General features: G+C 42.5%; 2 protein-coding genes across 4 annotated transcripts; one reads left to right on the top strand and one right to left on the bottom strand.

Moving 5' to 3' along the window:
- On the bottom strand, positions 1-18,915 carry LOC105449365 (carboxyl-terminal PDZ ligand of neuronal nitric oxide synthase protein). 2 transcript variants are annotated; one of them, XM_011688550.1, is made up of 12 exons: positions 18,021-18,915; positions 15,415-15,562; positions 12,562-12,633; positions 12,359-12,448; positions 11,524-11,585; positions 11,119-11,227; positions 4,802-4,994; positions 4,483-4,607; positions 3,806-3,991; positions 3,298-3,480; positions 1,564-1,839; positions 1-1,284 (listed from the first exon to the last, which is right to left on the bottom strand). In XM_011688550.1, the coding sequence occupies exons 2-12, from the start codon at positions 15,520-15,522 to the stop codon at positions 787-789; spliced, it is 1,902 nt and encodes a 633-aa protein (XP_011686852.1). In that variant the 5' UTR covers positions 15,523-15,562; positions 18,021-18,915; the 3' UTR covers positions 1-786. The 2 variants fall into 2 exon arrangements, with proteins under 2 accessions (XP_011686852.1, XP_011686854.1); XM_011688552.1 differs by lacking the exons at positions 11,119-11,227; positions 11,524-11,585; positions 12,359-12,448; ... (1 more) ...; positions 15,415-15,562; positions 18,021-18,915 and adding an exon at positions 5,191-5,326.
- A 1,177-nt stretch (positions 18,916-20,092) lies between these two features.
- Positions 20,093-21,847, top strand: LOC105449363 (60S ribosomal protein L9). 2 transcript variants are annotated; one of them, XM_011688547.1, is made up of 4 exons: positions 20,093-20,197; positions 20,892-21,030; positions 21,280-21,607; positions 21,716-21,847. In XM_011688547.1, the coding sequence occupies exons 2-4, from the start codon at positions 20,893-20,895 to the stop codon at positions 21,820-21,822; spliced, it is 573 nt and encodes a 190-aa protein (XP_011686849.1). In that variant the 5' UTR covers positions 20,093-20,197; position 20,892; the 3' UTR covers positions 21,823-21,847. The 2 variants fall into 2 exon arrangements, with proteins under 2 accessions (XP_011686849.1, XP_011686850.1); XM_011688548.1 differs by lacking the exon at positions 20,093-20,197 and adding an exon at positions 20,223-20,367.
- The last annotated feature ends 2,917 nt before the right edge of the window (positions 21,848-24,764 follow it).

Genomic DNA, 24,764 nt, shown 5'->3' with positions numbered 1-24,764 from the left:
TCTCTGTGATCACGCTTATCTTTATTTTTACATTACTTAAAAATATACTGAAAATAAACTCTCTTAAGACGATTGGTACTTTTGGCACAAGTTCGTCCGCTAAACGACGACCTTTTTTTTTTATACACGGGAGTACACTGTAAATGTCGCGGATACGAATAAATGTACGAATTACGTATTACAATCCGTCTCTTCGGACACGCGAGACGTGCGTGAGGTATAACATCCACTAATTCGCCGGAACGCGACTACCGTTCCAATCTTTTAACGATTTATAACACTCCACGGACGTTACTCGTAAGATGCGAATGAATGTACAACCTGTTGAAATCGCGACTCTCACGTTCGTCATCAGGAATATCACTACACTACGGTGATTCATTGACTCTGCATTGAGTGATCGAGAGCTCTAGTAAAACTTTGTAAAAGATATATATTCTCAAAATTCTTATTTCTTATTTAGCAACAAATTTTCACTTGGCAATTTATTCGACAGTTCTTCTACAATCCACTTTTTACGTATATCGAAAAAAGTCATGTACTATACATCTTAGAAGTCTCTAAGTATGACGTATGAGATTCGACTTTGAGCGATCGAGGAGAAAATGCAAACCCTGTCATCCGTTAAATCAAACCACGCGTAAATTTTCTCGTGATTCACGACTAATGAGGATATTATACTTGGACATGTGTTTTCTTCGAATTCTATAACGAAATTATCGGGCTTCGTTTATCGAAAAGCCGAAGGTCGCGCAGATTCGCATTATTCTACTGAATGGCGTTCTGTCATTTGGTGGTGTGGCGAGCCCAGGTGGTTCGCTGCATTTCGGTCATCAGGTCGTTGCGCGAAGGTAATCGGGCGCTCGTCGTGCGGGAGGGCGGCGGACCCGACGATCGCAGGATGGTCGCCATTCCTTTCGGACCTTTCGGACTCTGCAAATTACTCTTGTTGTCCTGATGCATGCCGTAAGCCATCGAACTTTGCTTCGTGCTCGCCTTCTTGATCGCGCTGTCCGTGCGTTTGCCCTGCGGTGGTGGGTCCAGAATTATTGGAGGTATTTCGGAAGAATCGTGCAGATTCGAGCGTTCTTGCTTGACTTTAACATCGGCCGACAGATGAGCCACGTTTCTGTCGTTGGTGCACGGCAAGGGCTTTATGAAAGCGTGATCCGAATTGTCCGTCCCGTAGCTCTCGAGCTTGTGAGCCATGATCGGCGACGAGGAAAAACTGTTCGGTTGGGAGACTCGCAGGGACGCAGAATTTGGAGACAGCTGGGCTGAATTCTGAAAAAGTTGCAAAGGAGACTTTCAAAAATTAATGAGGCAGGATTTTAATTGTGACATCATGTGTTGCGCAGAGTTTTTTTTTCTCCGAATAAGGTCTGAAGTTAAAATGCAAAACTTGATGAAGAAAAATGAAGATAATCACATATTTACTAATTATTACAGAAAACTACAAAAACTATCGCAGTTTTGACAGCTTCGCTGCGTTTACAATTTAATTATGGTAAAATTAAAATGGCTACGCATGTAAATTTTCAATCTTGACGAGGGATTACTCACCGTCGGTCCGCTGCACGGAGGTAGAAGTAGACTTGGGCCCATCGCGTACGGCGACGGTGTATTATAGGGTGATCTCTGGGGCTGAAACGGGCTTAGGTTGTGCAGCCTCTCCAACAGCTGCGTTTGGAATTGCAGCTGATCCGCGACGGTGTTGTTACTCTGGATTCCCATGGCGCCGAGACCGCTGGAATACAGCGATTCCGGCGGATACGTGCAGTACGGAAAGGTCGGTGGATCCAGTTCCCATGGCGAACTCTGGCCCCCGGTCCGTTGGCACTACCCGAGAATACGCAGTTTGGGGAACAAGATCTTTGAAGTCCACGATTAAGAGATACAAAACTGTCCCTCGTCTTTTCTGTTTTATGTATTATACACGTTGTATCTAGTATATAATTATATAATATAGTTGTTCATACAGGGATGATTCTTGATTATATTCCTTAAAAGAACCTAAAATCCAGAACAAGAAAAATATGTCATATCGATGTAAACTTGATTTTTTGTTTTTTTTAGTTATAATACGTTTTAAAAATCCTCGAAATGCTTTCCCATTACAAAGCACGCATACAATAGAATTAATTGATATAGACGTTTAAAATGTTTTGAGCTCTAGATTCAATAAAGCATTGACATGTAATCAAGAATCGCTCTGTATATGCATATATTATATAATTTCGATTTTTTTTAAACTCGAACATTTAAGTGTATGCTAATTTGAACGTAATTCACGTGTAACCGAGCTGAATCTTTAGATTGGTTGAAAATGCAAATCATCGACAAGATTTGTACATCTAGAATTCTTCAATCTGTACATCTTTGTTCTCTTACCTCTTTCTATTCTGGGGTATTTCGTTAGATATTTTGGAACTGAGCCACATCTTTCGATGTCTGACTACGATCGTTTACACCGATAGATTTTAGTAATGAGTGATAATATTACCTAGCATTCGTTGGCAGCATGTACTCCGAAATCCCGTGTGAAGACCTGTTAGACAACACCGTCATACTGGTGGCTTAATTTGTTACTAGATTAGTCGTAATCTTAGTAATGAAATTCATTTCTCGCAATTAGATATACCTCGATGCAAATGCACATGTGTAAGTAAATCGAGAGACAACGTATGTTTACGCACATTTGCGTAAAATCAAAATCACTCGCAACGTACAAAAACTCATTCGCTCCCCGAATTATTTTTTTTACTCGTGCGTTAGTGCAGATTTCGAGATCAGCGATCTTTCTGATTGTTGCTTTGCAATTTTTGCGCCGTGAGGGTCGTAGAGCGAATGCTCGCGCAAAAAATGCAAATAGTCGAGGCTACGGCTGTATTCGCCGTCGACGTCGACGTCTTATCGGCACCAAACGAAAACGCCTAAAACATAGTGCGTGCACCGCAAAGTCATCAGGACAATAAAAAGGAGCACATTCGGAGGTACGTACACATTCGCCGTTATAAAAATGTAGTGTATGAGGGTGGGGGATGGAGGGTGCAAAACCAAAAGTGTGTACAAAACGTTTTATTATAAAGTTAAAAAAAAAGGAGAAATCGGTACAAAAGGCGTTAACGATATTAAAAGACAGAAGAAAAGAGAGAGAGAGAGAGAAAAAATAAAAGAAGTACAAAATGCATTCTGTTAAATCGTTAATCGAGATGCAACGCCGTTTTCGGTCAGTCGGTGCTTCAATTCCAAAACTCCACCGGAGCACTCGTGTCATGGAATTCGGTAGAGCGTTACCTGGCCGAGGCCCGACAGGTCGGAGACCGCCGCGTTCTGTTGCATGGACGCGGGCGTCGGGATTTGCGACTGCGAGGTGACGTGACCACCGGAAACACGCTCCTGTTCCCTCAGGTGGCCCACCAGTGCGCTTATGTGTTCTAGCAATTCCTTATTCTGCACTAGAAGTTGGTGCGTCCTCGCCTGAAACAATCGTAATGCCCACAACAATCGTAAACAGAACTTTTCTATTTATCAAAATATTCGTGAACGTTACGTCGCGTACTTTCTTCGCATTTTTATATTTTAGGCCAAGTACGTGGATAATATCGATCAAAGAACACGATAAAGAGATAGAAAAAAAAATAATCAAACGTATAAATTGTTTTGCGTCTGCTAAATTAGGTTCGCCTTGACAAATTAAGACGCTCCGCTATAAATTACTTTCGATTGTACAGCGATAAATCGCGCGTCGGCAAGTGTTGGCGAAATATTTATGTGTTCTGGTAATTGATTCACTTATTTATACCTGGGCTTCGACGCGCGCTGCCGTTTCCGCCGCCAGCTGATCTTGAAGAAGTCGCGCATGGGCAACGGCAGCTCTGGTTTGTTGACTCTGTTGCTCCAAACGTTCACGCAGAAGCTGTATTTCGTGCTTCAGGGCTGTTAATTCGCCTCCCACCAATAAACCTCCGCACTCGGAGGTCACCGTGCCCTATAAAAAGGAAAGAAGGGAAAACACAATAAATCGATACTTGCAAATTATATACGTTATTACAAATACATACGTGTATCGCAAGGTATCCGATACACCGACGAAGAAAAAAAAAAGCGCACGAACGGAACTACGTGTTAGGCGCGGAGATTACTTCAAAGTACTGAATTGTCTCGGAATCCACAAAAAAAGTACAAGAAACGAACTGTTGCGAAATGGAGCGCAAAGAGAATTCGTCGTGGAATTTACGAGTTGTACCGAGCGACACGGAGCTTGGGAAAGTGGTAAACAATACGCGCGCTGCCGTAAAGCGAGAGCAAGATAACGAGCTATTTTATTTTAAGGCTTTGACTTCATCGTAGCTGCCAGCAGCATTTCACAAAGTATCTTTCACTCGCGCGGTACAAGGGATTCAGTTAATGACGATTTTATTTTAAAAATAGCACGCGCATAACATTTGGTCCTATTTATACGTTCACTAATTGTCTCACCGACGGCGACTGTCTGATTGGTGAGGTAGAGGTTGTCGTTGCCGGTCCATCGTGCGATCGAAGTAGACAGGTAACGGACGTTTGCTCGGGAACCGAATCCTCAGTATCCCCCAATAATGATATGTCTGTAAAAACACAAGAGAAGCGACAGGCGTTACGAACGAAGGCGGTGATGAAAATAAAAGAATTGATGGAGAGATCTTTTTTATCTTCTCTCCATAAGCCGATATTTTAAATTGACTTCTGCCAGTGGAATTAAAATAAACTCGAAAGAGACTCATATATACCAAAAGGATCAATTATGCAAGTTGACATTCACCTTTATGTACTGGCGGCGGAGAAGGCTGAGATTGCTCGTTAGGAATTTCGTCTTGGTCCTCGTAAACATCACCGTAATTTTCACCGTGATTCTCCCCGTCTTTCTCCCCTCGATCCTCCGTGTTGTTTATGCTTAATTTATGGCACACCTCGAAAGCTTGCCCGACCGTTCTCACTACCCTCATCGCTTGACTCTAATTAAATCAGATTTATTGTTATTTTCTTGTAAGGTCAAATAATAAAAAAAAAAACAACAAGATTTTAGAGCAATGAATAACATTGCAAAACATATCAGCGAGCTTCCTATGTCGACTATTTCTCAATAATTCCATTTAATCGTTTAGAAAAATATTATTTTTCCGATGAAAAACGTTCGAATAGAGACTTTACCTCGAGCTCGTCGAGATCCTCGTTCTCTTCCTCGAAAGGATTCTCGTCGAAGCTGAGGTCTACGCTATTCTGCGCATGTATCAGTCTCGGCCGTGTCGACGGCTTGCGCATTTTCAAACAGTTAAAGGTCTCCGGTTCCTTGAAGGAGAGCTTCTTACGCGGCCTGGGTGTTTCAAAGCCCAGAGGGCTGCTAGGGCCAGGACTCGCTGGCGTCGCCGGCTCGGACGAGGCCATCGCCGTGCCCCTCAAGGAATTCTTGAGCATGGCTTACGATTCCCTCTCGCATCCGCTTCGAATTTTCATGCGTTCGCAGCTGCGGACGCTGTCATCCATCGCGCGATCTCTCGTGAGCTACATCTTTTTTTTTTATTTAGATAATTCGTCACTTCTCGTGGCACAAAGGCGAATCGTTTACTTTGAGAGTTTCCTTTGAACTTATTTCAGCCTGTCGAGGCCGTAAAGAACGTAAACACGTATAAAACTTTATGTACCAAATGATCCGCGGCTAATGCGTATGAGAAATTAAACGTCAAGGATCTGTCTCTTTATTTTTAAATCTGACATATATACATATATATATATATATATATATATATATATATATATATATATAAATCTAGAGATATTCTTCACTGTGATATTTTCAATCCTCAATAGTTTGTAATTAACATTCTGTCTGTTTAAAATTAAATAAAGTTTTATCATCCGTTCGTATCGCTCGAAAAATATTAACTCTTGGATTATTATTCTAAGATTATTTATGTCTTTGTGCCTCCACGAGGTTACTCATCTTTAAACCAGATATTTATCCATAACACTTCATACATTAGCTGCAGATCATGAACTAATAACTTTTCGGAGAAATTTTTCGCAATTCGGGGAACGATCTCTGTATTCGCGATATGCAATCTTTCAAGTGTTTTCCTACCGGACGTCCTATATGGATATAATTGTGCAAACATAATCTTTTCGTATAAAATAACACGGATGTCCATTAGGCGCGCGAAAACGTCAATATATGCGAAACGCACGGCGTATTCCACGCGAATTATATTAAGTAAACGTTTGCGGACGTCTAAAATGCATTATCCCTGACACCGTGACCGTCGCAGTAGTAATACCGTAATAGCGTTGCACCGACATCGACGATTCCCGGTAAGTAATCGTAACCGTTGCAATAATCGCGGAACTTCATGTCATCCGCGAGATTTCCGCGTGTCTGCTTTCGCGCGCGCGCAAAAAAAACGTATTTATTTAATTATTTTACGTTCGCGAGTGCAAATTCGCGATATACCTGCAGTGAATTCGAAGAATCGACATTGCCTGTGTATAATAAATGTCCGCGCGGATAGTTTTCAATTATAAATAGTCGCCGTGGATTCGATCTGGCAAATTCCCCGCTAAATTGTGCTTAAATTGGAAACTGGTGCGGACTCGCGTCGCCATTCTGCGAAGAGCCGCGTATTGTCACGATTCTTTCGACTGCTCGATTCTTTCGACGCACCGGCTTAGGTACACGGCAATCGATTTTACTTTAATTTTACTTTAACGTAAAAGATTCCATTCAAAAAATCTTCAAATTGAGAAGAAAAAGAAAATAAAAAATTTGTAATCGAAAAGCGATGTGGGTCACCACATATATTTTTCATCTCTCTAGGTACTTGGATTATATATTATCAAACTGTAACTACAATATCTCTCTCTTTCACTCCTTCACATAAAGATGAAGAAAAAGTTGCAAATTAAAAATGTCCCACGATTTTTCCGTCAGCGGTTACGATTAGGAATCGTCGATATTAATGTAACGTTATTACGGTATTATAATTTTATTACTAAATGCAAATTGTACACATCTCGCTCTTGATTCTTCTATCATTTTAAAAACGACAGATGCCACAAAAAATCAATGTAAGCGGACCAATGATATACGAGATATTTGAGAGATTCATTACGAATGTTAACACATTGATCAGCTGTTTTATATAGAAATTAAGCCGGTTATTTCTCACAATAATTCAACAATGAACAAAATTTCGTGTAAAAAAATTTTATGTGAAAAAAGTGAGAAAAAAACAAACCGTAACAAAAAGAGTGAAGAAAATATAATCAACAAATCCTATATAATAAACACTATTAATTTTAAGCTCTAAAAACTTCACGATTTAAATTGTCTCTCTAAATACGAGCGAATCCGTCATCGGTTAATAATGTTCGAGTAATAAAAGACGAGCTGCTCCGATCAATAAGGCGTCAAGTACAAATGCACGTCAATTATCAAATTATTTTCCCGTAACGCTGCACACGCACGCACGCACGCACGCACATACGGGCACACCGAGGTTACGGCTTCTTAACTGGGGAAGGTATGAAAATAAACCCGTCAATTCGCGTCATACGGGGGGAGTTATCGCTGGGTCTATCTCAACACGCATCTCACTGTTCGATCGTCAAAATCACTGTACGCGGACTCCTCCCCGTCGGGCACGTTTTATTACGTCGCCCCGCGCGCGAATCTCTTACCCGTGTGCGCTGTCATGTTACGCGGGGCGCGACGTTTCGCGCCGTCTCTCGTAATCAAACAATCCTATTTCCACTCGCTCGCCACTTCGCGCATCTCTCAATTCGCGCCCGATCGTTCAATCACCAACCGCGGTGGTTTAATCCCGCCGCTGCTTGCGCGAAAATCACACGCACACACGGACACCTCCACCGGCGGGGATCCGTCAGCGGGAGACCGTCCGCGCGGTTCCCATCCGGGCGCGCACGTTGCACCGGATTCGTTTCGGGTGTCGAGTATCGGGGGTAAACGAGACGAGAGAGAGAGCGAGAGAAAGAGAGAGGAGCGTGGAGGGAAAAGAAAAGGAAAAGGGGGAAAAGAGGGAAGGCGGCCGCGCACCGCGCGATTTGTGTACAAGTCCTCGCGAACGGGAACGCGAGAGCCGAAGTTAACCGTGCGGCTTCCTACCGTGGTTTCTTGGCCAGCGGCGTGCAGAGGCGCGCAAGCACGTCGCCCGCGTCGGGGCTATACGTGCTTCGCTGGATTTTTCCTCCGGTTTATTTATAAGCGCATTAATATTCTCGCTTTCGGCCCGCTCAATGGCACCACCTCGTCCCTTCCTCTTTCTCTCTCTCTCTCTCTCTTTCTGTCCATTCTCACTCGATCCAAACTCGACCCTCGTTTACGACGTTCATCCTAAACAATAAATCTATTTTGTATTTTATTACGGGACGTATATATTTCTGTACATCGCGCACTTTCTTTATCTTCTTTTCTCGAGCAAGGCGAAGCGCGACGAAGAGCGAGCGGAAGCTATCTCGTTGATTTACTGACCGCTGTTCTCTTAACTGGAGTAGTAAATGAAGTGAATAGCGGAGAGTAAATAGCCGGGAGAACCCCTTACTTGAGAATTCTAGATTTAAATCGGTCAATTCTGATACGCGAACCGCGGCCGTGGGCGATCTGCTTGCAATGCCGTGTAGAATCGAGATATAGACAAGCGATTATTCTCGGATTAACTGCATTGTAGAAGTTGCTCGAGCAATTGCGTTCTACTACTCCATTACGTGTGGCCGTGAGCAACTTAAAATTCGATTTTACAAATTCAGTTTTTTTTTAGGATAAACTGTCGATCGTGAAAATATTTATCTGTTACAATCTCGTATCTATTTCAATCTAATTATGCAATTTTTATTTAATCTTTTTTTATAACGCAACAAATTGGACATTAAGCATCGCGACGATTTTTATCGGATATTCGAATTGATTTTTCGCGCTTGCGATTTTCAGTATTTTTTTTCTTCTTTCCAAAATTACGCGTAAAAATAAACTTCCTCGACTTAACGCGCTTCGTCTATTCTCCTAATTACGTCAGTCCGCTTTCTACCGCGGTGAGATTGATGGAAATTGACTCGACTGAAGAAGCGAAAGTGGCTCGATGGCTTTGTACTTCTGTTTCTGCGTCCAAAAGTAAATCGCGAGTCCCGCGAGGGTATGGGGCGCACGGAGACCGAGGAGAACGCGGAAAGCGAGACGGTACGTCGAAATTCGCACACACGACGTACGCTATTCTACAGCCCACCCCGATGGCGCGGCAAGTCATTTCACGGTCGACCGTTCGAGAGGACTCCTACATCCCTCCGGGGCTGATAAATTATATATCGTCGCGTGTCAAGCGTTTCTCCTTCTGTTACAATTCGCAATTATCTTACGTAGCTCCTCGAAGTGTACGCCCCTGCGTATCGATCAAGTGAGTGTAACAAACTCTGGGAATCCTTCGTATCTATAGACGTACGTAGTATTGCATGTAAAAAATTGTCGCGTTACATTCTTGAGCGAGAATTCGCGAACAACTATACGAAGTTCACGGCGCGCACGAAGTTCAAAGTGGGGCTGCGCCATTCGCAAGGCAATGGACGGAGGACTTCGAGTGTGAAACGACGAAAAAATAAAAGGAAATAGCTCCGAAAGTAAACGACCTTGTACGTGAGCGCGAGTTCTTGTCTCCCGTCGCAAAGATAAGGCGCAGAAAGTACGGAAGTACCGTCCATTAGGAGAGTAAGCGCCACAATTCTTAAAAGTTGACGCAGACGATGGCAAATAGAGCGACTTACTAGGGCAGCGGGGGAAACGAGAAAAAGCTTTTCGGGTACTTTTGCCCGATATCGCAAGTTCAAAACTTCAGCCAAGGCGGATATTTCTGCGGCATCCTAGATATATCGTCTCCTATGGTCGCCGGTTTATTTCTGGATTCACCTAGATTTTCAAAGCGACCGGAATCCCCAAATAATCAACAAAGGAGAGACACGAAAACGTCTGCATTCACCGATGTCTATCAACACGAAGACAAGTGTCCAGGATACGCGTGTGTGCGAGGAGCATAACGGGTATGTAAAAAAAAAAATCTCTCATTCTCTCGTCAACGAGAGTTTGCGGTGCAGAGACCTCTCTCTTCCTCGAATAACTTTTTGTACTCGCGTGCCGCCCGGCGCGCGGTAGAATCGCGGGACAAACAATACCGGGCACTTGTAAGGGTTCTATCGCAGGCGGAACTCCCTCTCTTTCCTCCTTCCCTCGGGGAAAGCGTTTCACCGGGTGAGTTTCCGGACTTGCGAGAAGCTCGGATTTGCGAGACGTCGGTCGCCTGCAGCCCGTCGTCGATGTCGCGGAAGATCGTGCCGGCCTATACCGGACTATTTTAATAACTCGGTGCCAAACGGCACAGCCGCGAGCCGCCACTGCAAATACGCGACAAAACGACACGACAACGTCCCTCCCTCTACGCCGCGTCGCGGTCCCGTTACGCGCTTCCTCCCCCGTCGCGGTTTCACCGGGCCATCCCTCCACCCACGCGAGGAGGCGAAAATACACTCTCACTTCGACAGGGATGCAGCGCGAACGGTACCCGCCGCTCCTCCGCGCGGCCCGCGGCGCGTCTCCGCGACGGCGAAATGATCGGCCGAGGGGCGGAGGGCGAGGGAACTGTCCGTCCGAGGAGCCGCCCGCGTTTATTTATAGGTTTACAATAACGTAAGTTGATGAAGCGCCAGACGACGGACGACGCGGGCTGCGTGAATTGTCGCGTATGTGTGTACGATCCACGCACGTGCGCGACGTGTAAATCTTGCGCCGGCTGTTGCATATGGCGAAATGGATCCGCGAAAATAGAAGAAAAATGGGCGAGGATTGTCCAACCGACACTCACGACCGGGTTTCGTCTGATTGCGCATCTGTTTGCAATCCTTTTTTTTTTTAAAGTAGCTGCAGTGGAGAACAAAAAAAAACAACGCCTTGTGTTGCACGACTACGTCCGTATGTGACCTTTTCCTGATGTAGTCCGAGATCATGTCCGACATAGGAAGCTCGACGATATGTGTAAATTGAAGATTGAGCATATAAATTACTATCGCGCGGATAAGGTTGGCGCTCACCTTTTTGCTAGATTTGAAGACGTTACATTTGAATGTATTGCTGCTCCCGTCACGGGCAATGTAACTAAATATTTTTAAATCGTGGCTGTCATGCGAGACGTAGAATATCCTGAAGAAAAAAAAGCGTACATTCTGCAGTTTTTGCTTCATTCAAAAATTATTTCGGGGCGTTGCGCATCATTTCCCGATTATTTTTCACGTAACACATTGTGATGTCTTTACAATGGCAAGCTTACTGTTTTTTATGCGATACTTTCCATCGCGTTCGTTCACTGATATTTCGACATTGCGTATGAAGTAGAAATTACAAAAAGATTGAGTTTTAAAATTGACTCGGTCAAAAGAAAAACCGCACTGCAGTTACGATAAGCAAGCGAACGGCGATGCGACGCGACGCGATCTCACCTGTAAATCGGATGGTGCATCAGATATATTTTATTCTCATCCATCCATTGCTGTTGCTTCTTCTGCAAAAAAAAAATCACGAACGGCGAGTCATTACTTCGGGAATATTGTTAGCTAATATTGGCTGTTACCGCTATCTGTTTGCCGTGTGTATAGCAACGAGAAATATATGTGGCGTCCATGTGTATCAGTGCGAGTACAACGTGGCGCTTGTCCAAAATCATTTCTCGTTATAAATTGCAACTGTTACGAAATGCGCGTCATCGAGCGTACGCGATTTTACCTCCTTGTCCCCGTCCCCCAAATATTCACGAATATGACGTCGATGTCGTACATCTTCCTTATTTTACGCAGACGTCGCGCGCGGAGATCTTCTTGTCGCCAAGAAGAATTGAGCCGATGTAGCAAGCAAAACGACGAAATAGCGCGTGGAAAATATATTTGTCAACGTAAAACTCCACGGAAAACAGAAACCAGTTAAATAACAGAACGGATTTTGCGAGATCAGTTAGATACAGTGAGAACAGTAGAAAAGTGTCACTTTTAGCAAACTAGGGTTGAGTATTTTTATCGGATACTTAAATCACTGAAATCTACGACAGTAAATTCTAATGTAAGCCTCCTCTCTTCATTTCTTCTGCAAATTATGTGATATACCGTTGAGGCTAACAGACTCATTTTGCTCGCTCGCTGCATGTGCGGGAATTAGCTTATCCGGCTTAGATGGGGGTTAATGAGATGATTTGAGATTAATCAAGAGAGACATCGCGCTCAATCATATGCGCGAAATACGAGCGCGTGTAGGCAACGTGGCATTTACGTAATTAAGGATTACCTTCTTTTTCCGTAGGGTCACTTTCAGCCCATCCACCGAGACTTCCAGCGTCACTTTCTTTTTCTTGATGCCTTTGGCCTTAAACTCGTACTGCGAATCAAACGAGCTCGGATTAAAACGAGGCGATCCGCGGTTGCGAAGACAGAGCTGCGTATACCGCTTTGCCTGTCTAACTGGGTTAATTAGCTATTACGCGTACTCACGCGGATTCTTCGCATCGCCGCCACGATCTCCACTCGGCTAGTCGGTCGCGGAACCTCCATAGAGCCGATGAACTGAAACGGAAAGAGGCGGTTCGCTCAGATAACAATTGACTAACAATTCGCTGGGTGAAGGGTAGAATAAACTACGATGTCCTTCTTTTTGGAAAAAAAAAAGACTGTATTTATTGTGTTTTAAGATCTATAGGCCCGCGAAAGGTTCGATGCAGCCTCGGTCATTCTACAAGCCCCGCATTTCTTTCAAAAGAAAGAATTAAAATTAATTTCTTTTTAAAAATTTAAGATTAATTAATTGTAATGAAACTTCTCGAGATACGTATCTCTCTTCACCAAACTGGTAGGATCTAGGAAAAATAATCAATGCCTTAATTTTCTCTCGATGGAACAAACGTCTCAAACTCTTTGTAATGAGATTTCGATCTTTCGTAACAAGGACCGTCCCGCTCGCGTTCGCGTAGCGCAAACGCACTACACGTAGTTATGTATAGCTGGCCGTAATCATACCGCGAGAGGAGCATGGTCCGACGATCTGTATTTAGAATTCCCCCATTGAAAGCGATGGCGTTAGCCACGTGTTCGGGTGATTCGACGCACACGTGGTGTTCTCCCACGCAAACGCTTGCGACAGGAAGAATCCCTTTGTAAATTTGCAATCGATACCCGCGGCGCCTCGGCGATAACCGTGAACGAATTGAAGAAGAGCTTAGCTCGCGTGCGTAAAATCACCCTGACTCCGCGTCTCTCGTCTCGTTGGTCCACTGTGGAAGGAAAAACCTTCGTTTGCAGAAATCGATGTATAATACGACGGTATTACCGCTGATTGTGAGTTGAAATAAATTTCGTCATCGAGCTATTTCCTATATATTACGATACCATAAGGTATACGCGCGTTACTTCGTACGTATGGATGCAATATTAATAGCAAAGTTTCTCTCTCTTTCTGCGGAGTATATCGATCTGTATTTATAGCCCCACTAAGAGCTAAAATCTGAATTCTCGAATAGCATTGTACGTACGATTCTCGTACAAGACAAATCACAGGAACAAACTAATTTTTCGTATTAAATACAAACACAAATATGATTTTTAGTTTTTCAATTTATCATTATCAATATTCAATTTATCAGCTTAATTATGGCAAATATGGGTTAGACTATTAAATCTTTTTTTTTAGAATATAACAAGATCATCATTTTCTTCGTGCCATCAAAGAGGAAACATTGCTTGAAAAAAAGGGACAATGATCCCTTCTTGATCGAGACATTGAATTCGTCTGAAGATTCGATTCGCAGGTCGCTCGTCCTCGAAATTTCATTTTCGGGGATACTTTTCTCGGGGTTTGCCAAATAAACGAGGTGTCCGTCCAGAGTTCTATGAACCGGGAAAGTTTAAGAAACGCCCGTACGGACCTCCCTTTAGAGACGCCTCTCGATTCGGGCTCCTACGTAAGCGCGAACGTCAACGACGAAGGCGCGCACACGGCGGTAAATCAAAGGTCGAAAATTCCGCCCCGCGCGGCCGGTTTTCGCGCGGCGCACGCGGGGGATTTACGAGCGCGTGGCGCTCACACAAAAGCTTTAACCTTTCTCAGCAGAAGTGCCACCGAAATAAACACGTGTGCACGATACGATGACGTCACGGAGAACGCGAAAACGGCGGAACGGCGTCGTCGTCCAGAAATAAGCCACCCGGTATCGCGGCTGTCGTCGCAATTATTGCACCATCGACGACGACGACAAGCACGACCACGACCACGACCACGGCTCACGACGACGACGACGACGACGTAAAAATATTATTCCAGAGCGCGATCGCGCGGGCGAGTTTCCTAGAATCGATTTCGTTTGAGAGAGAGAGAAACGGGAAACGCCGCGATATTGTCTTTCCTAGGCGGTTACGTTAACTCGTTCACCGTCATCGGGGCGACTGCAGTTTGCGTCCGCTTGGCGTTTCAGTACCGTTGCAAAAGGATCGCCGGCGAGGTCTTTATTGCCCATTGTGAGAAATAATACTAGAAGCGAATAGATAAGAAAATGAGATACCAGCTGCGCGCACGTCTCCCTCTCATTTTTTTCCCCTCTCTCAACTATGCATACAGTTTTCCAAATTCACTTAGAAACACCTTATAGACGCGGCAGTATTATGCAAAGGTGGTCCCCCGCTTTCGCAAATTTGTCTTTCCGTCGATACGAATATACTTATAATATTTCGCTGAAACGGCACTAAGAAGGCGCGAAAATTCTTTCTTAGCGCAACCGTGTCAAAGCAGATGCTTTCGTTCCCATCGCGCGGCGGTCAGAGGAGCGAAGCGTGGTTTATAGTCGACATACATTTTCCTCTGACGTGAGACGCTATCGACCGTTAGTGTTGCTATTTTCTGAAAGCGTGCACTCGCTCGGCGCGAAACGCACGACGGAATTTTTGCAATTAGAAATTCGCGTCTAACGTGCTGATTGTTATTCGGAGCGATTTGACAGTGTTACGTCAGTAAGATCAATATCTTTTTTTTTTTTCGGGCCACGACTGTTCGAATTTTACATAAATTTGAACGGGAGTTCGCTCGACAGTCTAACAGTAGTAAAAAAACGTTTAACGATCTGTTCCCTGTTTTTAATGTTTCTTAAACATTTTTTAACGTCTTTAACGAGAACTCGTATTTTTCGGCATTCGTACGGAGATCGGAAATACAGAAACCCGACGATGGAAGGCCGCAAGGTGGTAACTTCAGGCTGTGACGGGGGGACTCGCGGCCGCGAGAATTGAGAAAAACGAATAGAGAAGCCGTCGGAGGTTGCGCGTATGGACCGAAGTGGATAAGAAATCACCCCAGATTACCTTGGCGTGGAACACGATTCCGCGGTGGAACGCCTCCTCGCTGTGCAGCGGTATTCGCGTGTCGTACTCGTCATTATGTACGAGGTTGTACTGCTTCTTAGAGGGCATGCTGAGCCCAGCTGCATTCGACTACGCTCGTCCAGCCTGGCTGCAATTATAATAAACGGCCCATTAGCATTCTCATGCATGGATAAATGGTTCCCGTAACGGACGGTCTCTTAACAAATAAAGGCAGTTGTCAAATCTCAAAGACACTTCGTGCGGCAAAGCTGCGTAAAGAAACGTAAGAAACCGGATGGTAGAATTAAATGCACAAGTGTTCTCGATGACATTTGCACGATTTTTCACAGCTTTACACTGTTAAATCTCCAGTGTCAAATTTAACCCAATTTGAATTAATCGCGACTACTCCTATTCAATATATCGTTATTTTTAACCAAAATAATGAAGGTTAAACAGTTTAAAATAGTTCACAAATTTAACCCAGTTAAATTTGACAATACAGATTTAACAGTGTATAGAATGCCCGAATCATCGCCTTTAATCTCTAGAAGCGATTGTTTCTAGAATAAGTAAAAAAGAAACTTAATTCTATAATTATTCCTGCTTTTAAAAGAAACGAATTGTCTAAAATTCTTCGAATTATTGGGCCAAATTCGCCAATTCGAATTGTTTAAATTCTTAATTTTAACTAACGGAAATCCTGCACTCTCTTCTCTCTGTCTCAAATCGGGGGTTTAAATCGATAATTAGGATATGTCTGGGATAGGCGTTTTCTCTTTAAGTATCGAGATACTCGTTACGAGAGGTCGTCAATTTTACTTTTTATCGGAAGCGATGAAAATATGTGAGCCGGCAATGAGCAACGATACATGCGTGTTACTACTACTAAACCATGTTCGTGACTGCGCTGCATATATAGTCATTTTCGATGCACTTAAAAGGTACACGATAACTTGTAAGCGCTGATTTCCTATCGTAAGCGCACGGTTGCTGTTTCATTCACGGAACACCGCGGGTATGTTTACCGTAGGCGTGTAATTCACGATAACGATCCAATTTACGCGATTGATGTAGTGGTGCTAGAGCGCGAGTACCGGAATCGGAAATTTCGTGACTTCTTAAAAAGTACCTTTCCATTAAACAAAAAAAAAGTTCTATGTAGATAATTTAAATTAATACTTATATAAGATGTATATGCGTCTATTTGTACAAAGCCGACAGGTGAAAATCTGAATGTTCACGCATATAAAATCATGATCTATAATTATTTGAAAAATCGCGATGTTAAAAAGAAAATAAAGGACACTGTTCGCGACTAATGCACATACCAATGTATATCGAATGTCAAGCTGAAGTTTTCATTTTGTAATACCCGCGCGGGCAAAAGTTACGCGATATAATTTAAACACAAAATTATTCCTCGACACTTTCGTACAAAAACGGCGTGCCCTTGGCGAATTCTTAATTTTTTTTTTTGCTTGGAGGGGAAATTTTTTTTAATCACGCGAGCGGAGAGAGCTATACAGCGCGATCACAGAGGCTGCACGTTTCAGAAATTCAGAGAACACTCGGCGGTAGTCGCGGCTCGTGATACCGTAGGGGGAGAGACGCGCCGCCGTTTCCGCCGCGAGATGCCAGCCGCGAGATGCATCATCGAAGGAGATGCCCCTTTGTGCACGCGCACCTGAGCTAAGCGGCGTTCACACCGGCGAGGGCGCGGTGCAGCGCACGCCTGTAGACAAAGAAAATCCGCGCGCGCCTAAAGTCCGAACGCGTGGTAAACGGTGTCGGGGAGCTGCGAGAAATACGCAAACGGTGCACGTGCGACGCATACGTACAAAGAGATGTCTGTCAGGATCATCTGTTTACAATGCGCGCGAGCTCCGTGAAACACTTGCGGCGCCGCAATCCGAGATCTTAGATACCGGAGTAATGTAAGCTACCGCGTAAAGTCCGGGATACTTCGTCCTGAATTTATGCCTTCGGTAGGAAAATCGTTACGTAAATTATTGAAAAAAAAGAGGCCATGCGCGATGCTTTTATCGGGGAGAAAGCCAACAAGCGCGTCTCCGCGTAACAATTCGTTCGACGGGGGGATGGAGCTGATTTCCGCGCGTACGCGATTTTAAAGCAATTTTGCGTTTTTTTTTTGTGCTCGTGCAAAATCATCGAGATTATTGTAGCGCAGGACGTGGAGTCCGACAGGTTCCACTGAGCGTACTAAGAATTAATATAATTTTACGCGGTTTATCAATATAGCTTCGGTTACTCCATTCCGCTATTATACACGTCGAACGATGAATGAAGCGCTCTATCACATGTTACGTTCATAAATAAAATCTTAGCCGCGTTCCAAGATCAGAGGATCTCGCTGCGGGCACCACGTGCTTCCCCCGCAAGGTGCAGCGCAGCGGGTTCGACGAACCGAAAAGGCTTCGTTCTCCATTCGAAGACGAGTTCTTTCGGTGCCAGCGCGACGGACTCGTTCGATCGCTGCAGGCTAAAAGAAAAGGGGGGGAGAGGAAAAAAAAGGACAGGGAGAACGAGAGGGAAAAGGGGGATGATGAGACACGGTTGAAAGTACCTTACCGGCGGTCTCTTACCTAAAAGCTGATTGGACGATCGGCCGGCGTTGGTTCCGTTCATTAACCGCGGTAATGCGACTCCTCGGCGAGGTACGGCCGGATGACGGTCCCCGCGCGAAAATCGATTTCACGTGTGAACGCAGCCTTACGGTGGCGGGTAGGCCGGTCAGGCGAGAGGGGTACGCTCGCGTTCGCGCACGCATTCGGGTTCCGCTGTAATAAAGGCGGCGAGGAACCACCGACGACGAGCCATACCACGTTACCGCACATATACACACGCAGGTCTCGGTCGCTCGCTCGTTCGCTCGGTGCAGGTAGAGGCCAGTCCTCTCGCTCTCCTTCTCTTTCTCTTTCTCTCTCTCGCTCTTTTCTTGGAAACAGATGACAGAGCGGCACGGTCACCGCGGCTCACCGGACGTTTCGCGTCCTGCGGGATTACACGGGGCAATTACTCCGACCATTCCGCGCCACCGGGGAAGAGTCACCGAACGAACCCGCGGTTTATCACACTGCGATCACACGGCAATTCGCGTTCCGTTTATTCACGGCGACTCCCGGTCGTGTCGGGGAGCAGAATCGGAGCGCGTGTGCGACGGACTCGAGGCGCTCCGTGAACCGCGCGCGCGACCAGCTTGACGAGAGACAATGAAGGAATTCGAGAGGAGAGAGAGAGGATGAAAAAGAGAGAGGAAAAAAAATGGGGAGGAGATGCGAGCGCGAAAGAGGATTTCACGAGAAAGGAGTGCAAGGGAGCAGGGTAAAGCTGCGGCTCGCGCGAGCGACAGAACAATATTTATACTGACATATAGCACGCTGACGTACGCCGCGGCACCTCCAGCGTGCCTCGCGCGCCGCGCACTTCGGTTATCCCCGCTCGCTCGAGCCCGAGGAGTCGATAGACCGCCGCACCGCAGCAACGCGCGCGCTACCGCTCCTCACGCTCTCGTGTCTCGCGCCCGCGTCGGGCCCCGCGAGAGCGGGAGAGAGGGAAGAAAGAGAGAAAGAGAGAAAGGGGGAAAAAAATGTGTCCGTACCCCCGCTACCCGCGTCGCGCCGCGCGGCGTGGCTCGCTCGGGAACGGGAGAACCACGTATACTGCGAGCAGCGCGAGGGGCGCGCGCGCGTTCTCGCTCTCCGGGGGAGTCTAGTCGCGGCGACGACGACGCACCATGCGCGGCGAGCGTTAGCGCGCGCAGGGCCCTACGGACGCGGTACGCGACGCGGCATCCCCACCGCGAGCGGCACCCGGCATCGCACTGAGAGCCGTGCCCGCGAGCCTGTATATAGCCGGCTTGCGCCGTGCGTGCGGTGCGCGCGCGCGCCCGCGCCATGCCGCGCCGCCTCTACTTTGTGAGCTGACGCGCGTTCGTCGCGTCGCCGAGCACGGCCGGCCGAGGCCGTCAGCCGTCGTGCCCGAGGTCGCGACCCACGACCGATGCGCGAAACGAGAGAGATGTTCTACCACTCGGCACTCTCTCGGCAGCCGCAGACCACGTGATCGGACAGTGTCGTATATATTGGAATGCAAGAATGAAGCGACGTTTCGGGATCGCATAATTTTTTTTCAGCGTACATATAGACGTTACGCGACAGATTTTATTGATATCATAAACGAAAGGGAATTATTTAGTTGGCATGATAAAATTAATGTCCTATTTTTTTTCTTCTACCTTCTTTTTTAATGTAATCTTGGAGGGTACGTTTAAATGTAAATTAAAAGAAATCCCAGAAATGTAATTATAATTTTGTATCTATTGTTAAATAGATATTGTTATTCGCGATTTTTATATTAACATAAAGAACAAAATTAAAAACTGAAATTTAAAGGCTTATTCAGGCCTTTTGACAAACTCTTGCATAGCTGCATATATATATGCATAAAGAAAATTCTCCCATTACATTTTACGTATGTATCTGTGTACTCCGAATGACAGAAATGCGATAGGATAATTTTTTTGATGTATATTAATTAAGCAGTTACGGGAATTTGTCTGGACAGGCTCTAATGTGACAACAATTTTGTCCAATTGCATCGCGCGTGGATGAAGGACTACAGCACCATCTGACGTGACAGGTAAGAGAACAACTGAAGAGAGAGGTGTGCCCCTCTATTTAAGTGTGTTCCTCGGTACATGAAGGTTAGGGACGCCATCTCGGTGCCTCGATCTTTTCCGGTTGTATGGCCGATTCACAAGGTAACCAAGTTTTCACGATGGAAAATATTTTATAGAATCCGCAGCGATCCGCCGTTGTATCGAATGCGATAATTCGACGTTATATGTTTTTCGAATTATTGCTTTTTGTGCTCCCGTTGTGAAATATTATTTTTTTTCTTTTGTAAAACTCAAAGTGTCTAGCGAACGAGGTGTGACGTTTGTCTAAAAGAGACACATATTCCTATTCAAATAAAGATATATAATCTACTCAAATAAAAATATATAAATTACGTACGAAAAATTAATGTGTAAATTTTTGTAGAAAGTTATGCGACTGCTATTCGTCTATTTTGTTTGTTGATTTATGTGAACATGTGGTTTTGAACGATAACCTGTTCTAACCTATAAGCCACTATATTGAGACTCTTAAAGAATTCATTCCACTTGTATATTATAGTAAATACAATAAAATTACAGCAATGTGTTTATATTACAATTTAAAGAAATTTTGTGCGATGAAAATAAAACAATTCTTACTTGGAGTAGCACTTCATTTGTTGATAAGAAGATAATAAATATAAACAATCTCTCATAGTATATAGATTTCTAAAACAAAAACTTACTGATGTATCTCAGAATTTATAGTGCTTTATTGTTATGATAGTTTAGATATAGATCACTTATTACAAAAAATAAAAAGTGAATATATGTAATATAAAATTTTTTGTTGCAGAATGAAACAAATCGTCACTAATCAAACGGTTAAAATCCCAGAGGGATTGACTGTTACAGTCAAGTCCCGTCTGGTAACGGTGAAAGGACCGAGAGGTGTATTGAAACGATCCTTCAAACACCTCGCACTAGATATTCGTGTAAGTAGAACTTTTTTTATTATAAAATACAGGATGTATTTCTTGAAGAATTATGCTCCAGTAATATTTTGTAATTTTTTTTTATCAACGTTGGAGGAATCAAATCTGTCTGTGATGAGAATTTGGATTCCCCTTCATTTCCCATAAATGATAAAAACCGCACATCTGAAATATTTTTATAATTTACATCAAGATGTACAATGTTTACATTTATATCTTATGAGTGTATATCTGTTTTTTTTTTATTAGATGGTCAGCCCGAGGTTATTGAAGGTGGAAAAATGGTTTGGTACGAAAAAGGAGCTAGCTGCTGTTCGTACCGTATGCTCGCACATCGAGAATATGCTTAAAGGTGTGACGAAGGGCTACCAGTATAAAATGCGAGCTGTGTACGCTCACTTTCCCATCAACTGTGTCACTACGGAGAACAACACAGTTATAGAAATTCGAAACTTCCTGGGCGAGAAATACATACGTCGTGTCAAGATGGCATCGGGCGTGACTGTTGCAAATTCTGGCAAGCAAAAAGATGAATTGATTATAGAAGGAAATTCCTTAGAAGATGTATCTCGTTCAGGTAAATATATATAAGTAATAAGTTATAAATATATATAATTAATATTTTTTTGTCACAAATGAACTTGATAACCTTAATAAATATTATTTTTGTTCTATTTTTTTTTAGCTGCTCTCATTCAACAGTCAACCACAGTGAAGAACAAGGATATTAGAAAGTTTTTGGATGGACTTTATGTGTCTGAAAAAACAACAGTTGTACAAGATGATGAATAAATTTTTTTAACGTATGACTGAATAATAGAATTTATGCACATATTTTTATTGACCCAATATTGAAATAAATGTATTGTTTTTATTATTTCTATCAAAGTTACTTCCCTATGCACGTAAAAAATAACTCCTAATTAAGTGCATCATGTTGGTTTTCACTATTTTTATTTAAAAATTATGTATTTTATCGTTTTAGTGAGATGCGTGCAACGTAAAAGAAATTACATTATGCAGACATTCAGTTTGTTCTTTATTAATTGCTGATTTATTATTAGCAAACGAGATATTGATTATTACGCGCTTTTATGCGCAGGTAGATAATTGACCTTTGTTAATTGAACTGTCGAGCATGTTCTTCATTGTAACAATATCAAGAGCACGTGAGCACAGTTGATAGAGATGCGAGATCGGGTCAACGGTCGTGGATTTTATTGTGATAATAATAATCGTTTGGGACGAATTTTTATTTTAACAATATCAATGTGTTATTTCATTTTGCACGCGGAAACGGATCATTAACAAGAGATGCAAACGGACATACATGAAGACATCTATTAAATTTGTCTCTTCGCAACATTATTTAAGAAATCTATCTTATGTTCGTAATATTATGTCGCGCGTTTTTTTTTAGAAGTTTTTTAAAAACTTTGTTTCTTGCGTTATGTTACGCAAATAGATAAAATATAAATAAAATCACGAAATGTAAAATTTTAATGCAGTATATATTGTCTACGAAGAAACCGATGCTTATTTCTACAAACTACAATTTTGATTAAATTAGAAGCATAGAATCCCACTTCACATGCAGACTGATTGCAAATACGTCAGAAAGACAATTTGAGGGAAGGAGAAAAAACGATCAGCATTTTAACAGAAGTGAGAGTCAGAGTTCCACATAATTTTCCAGTCTCACCTTTTACTTTTCTGATTGCTCAATCAACGTAATACAAATGCTTTTAATAATACAGCACGTGTCGAAACACATACATCTCAGAATAAATAAATAAAATAATATAATAAATGAATGAGAAAGAGTAAAAAACAATAAAAAGATAAACTAAAACGTAAAAAAAATTAAACAGACAATTGAAAGATGAAGTTTGTGAAGAAAAATGTAAGCTGATCTTTTTTTGTTGTAGTACTATATATACATATATATACGACGGGTATACAACTTGGAGAGAATGGAATTATATCGAAGTACACTAAAGCGCCGAAGGCGTCGAAAAAAACGAGACGTGCATACGTAACAATGCAAAAGAGGAACACATCATCAAACTTGTAAGACGTAATATCTTACCACAGTTGAAATAAATCAGAAAAGATTATCAATAAAGCAGTAAAGTTATGTATAATATATAAAAATAATATATAAAAAAGCTGTTACGATTATATTAGAATATTCTTGCTTTGTTCAACTTATATAAATTTAATTTACATTATCTTCTATAAGTAGAAAAAAATTGATTAACTGAACTGAGAGACACAGTGTTATATTTTATCTCGCAGTCAGCTATTAAAAGACATTTAATGGTTTTTATCCATACGAATGATGAGTGTTATAATTGTAAAAATTAACATATATATATATATTGCAATGCTTACGTAAATATGTTAACGAGTAATGAATATATGAATTATAAGAAAAAATATACACATTTATTATGTATTATGTGTTATTAAATCAGAACGTAAACTTTGAAATCGAGCAGTCCACTAATATTAGATATTATACATAGATTATAAAAGATTGTAGGATAAATAATGCAACGTTAGTTCAAATTATCATATCCTTAACATGCGCCGTTCTTCCTAATGCATTAATTAGAAGAGTAATTAAATGTTATCGCACATTGCACATTGATTGAATCCTTACCTTTGGACTATTACATATATATATATAGATAAGATATATCACCTTTGGACTAACATTCTAGTAAGTACGTCTGATCGTCGTCGATCTTTCAACTTTGTTCTTTTTTTTCGTGCAAATATAATTGCGACAAACATAATATGTATATTGGACCTCGATGATGCAGAAGAGGTAAATGATATTCGATAAATTGCGCTAAAAAGATTGAAATCCGTAAATTGAACTCTTCATCGTCTCTAATTCAACTATCGCCTTGTGTTTTTTTTTTTTTGTAATTGTTACGTAAAATACAATTACAATAATTCATAGAAGTCATATATTATTATTAACGAGATATGAAAATTTATGTTACGAACTAAATGTTTCTTTTTTTATTTTTATATTTTCCTTAAGTATCACCTGAAGTCTCTCTTTGGCGAGTCGAAAGTGAGAGAAGAGTAAAACGAAGAGCCGGGCCCAGGCTCGCTCCCAGTGCAGCGGTCCAAATGAATTTTGCGCTTTACAAAAAATCGCTTATGTATGCAATAACAATCGCGTGGTGTACGTAGAAAAAATATTTATCATTTATCTGCCTAAATGCACGGATTACATTATGCGGATACTTGCGTAATGCATTATTATATTGCGTATATCAATTCATTGATACGACAAGGTGTGCCTTTGCATATCAATATGTCACAATTTTTATATGTAACATTGTAACACTTTCCGTACACGCAACGATGATACGCGGATACGTGACAAAGTCTCGTATTTGTCTTAACAATTATAGCAGGTGTATTATTATCGCGTCAAGATTCAATTAAATTCCTCTTTATTACTTATACGTAATCCTTAACTTAATTAAAAACTTGAGAATTATGTATAAGTAATGAAATCTTTATCTGCAAGATACCATACATATGAATATTCAATTTGATTAGGTTAATGCAAGAGTATTATATTATTATACTTACAATCAGGCGTGTTACACTTTTAAAAGAGCAATATATGTATGAACACGCATTTTGGAAATGTATGCAAATATTGCGCCACAAAAATACATCGAACTGTCTCAGTGTCGATAGAAAAA

This window comes from Wasmannia auropunctata, unplaced genomic scaffold (assembly GCF_000956235.1).
Source record: "Wasmannia auropunctata unplaced genomic scaffold, wasmannia.A_1.0 LD336076.1, whole genome shotgun sequence".
In the NCBI taxonomy this organism is placed as follows: Eukaryota; Metazoa; Arthropoda; class Insecta; order Hymenoptera; family Formicidae; genus Wasmannia; species Wasmannia auropunctata.
Note: the sequence above shows the minus strand (reverse complement) of the source record. Positions and strands in the feature narration are given on the sequence as shown.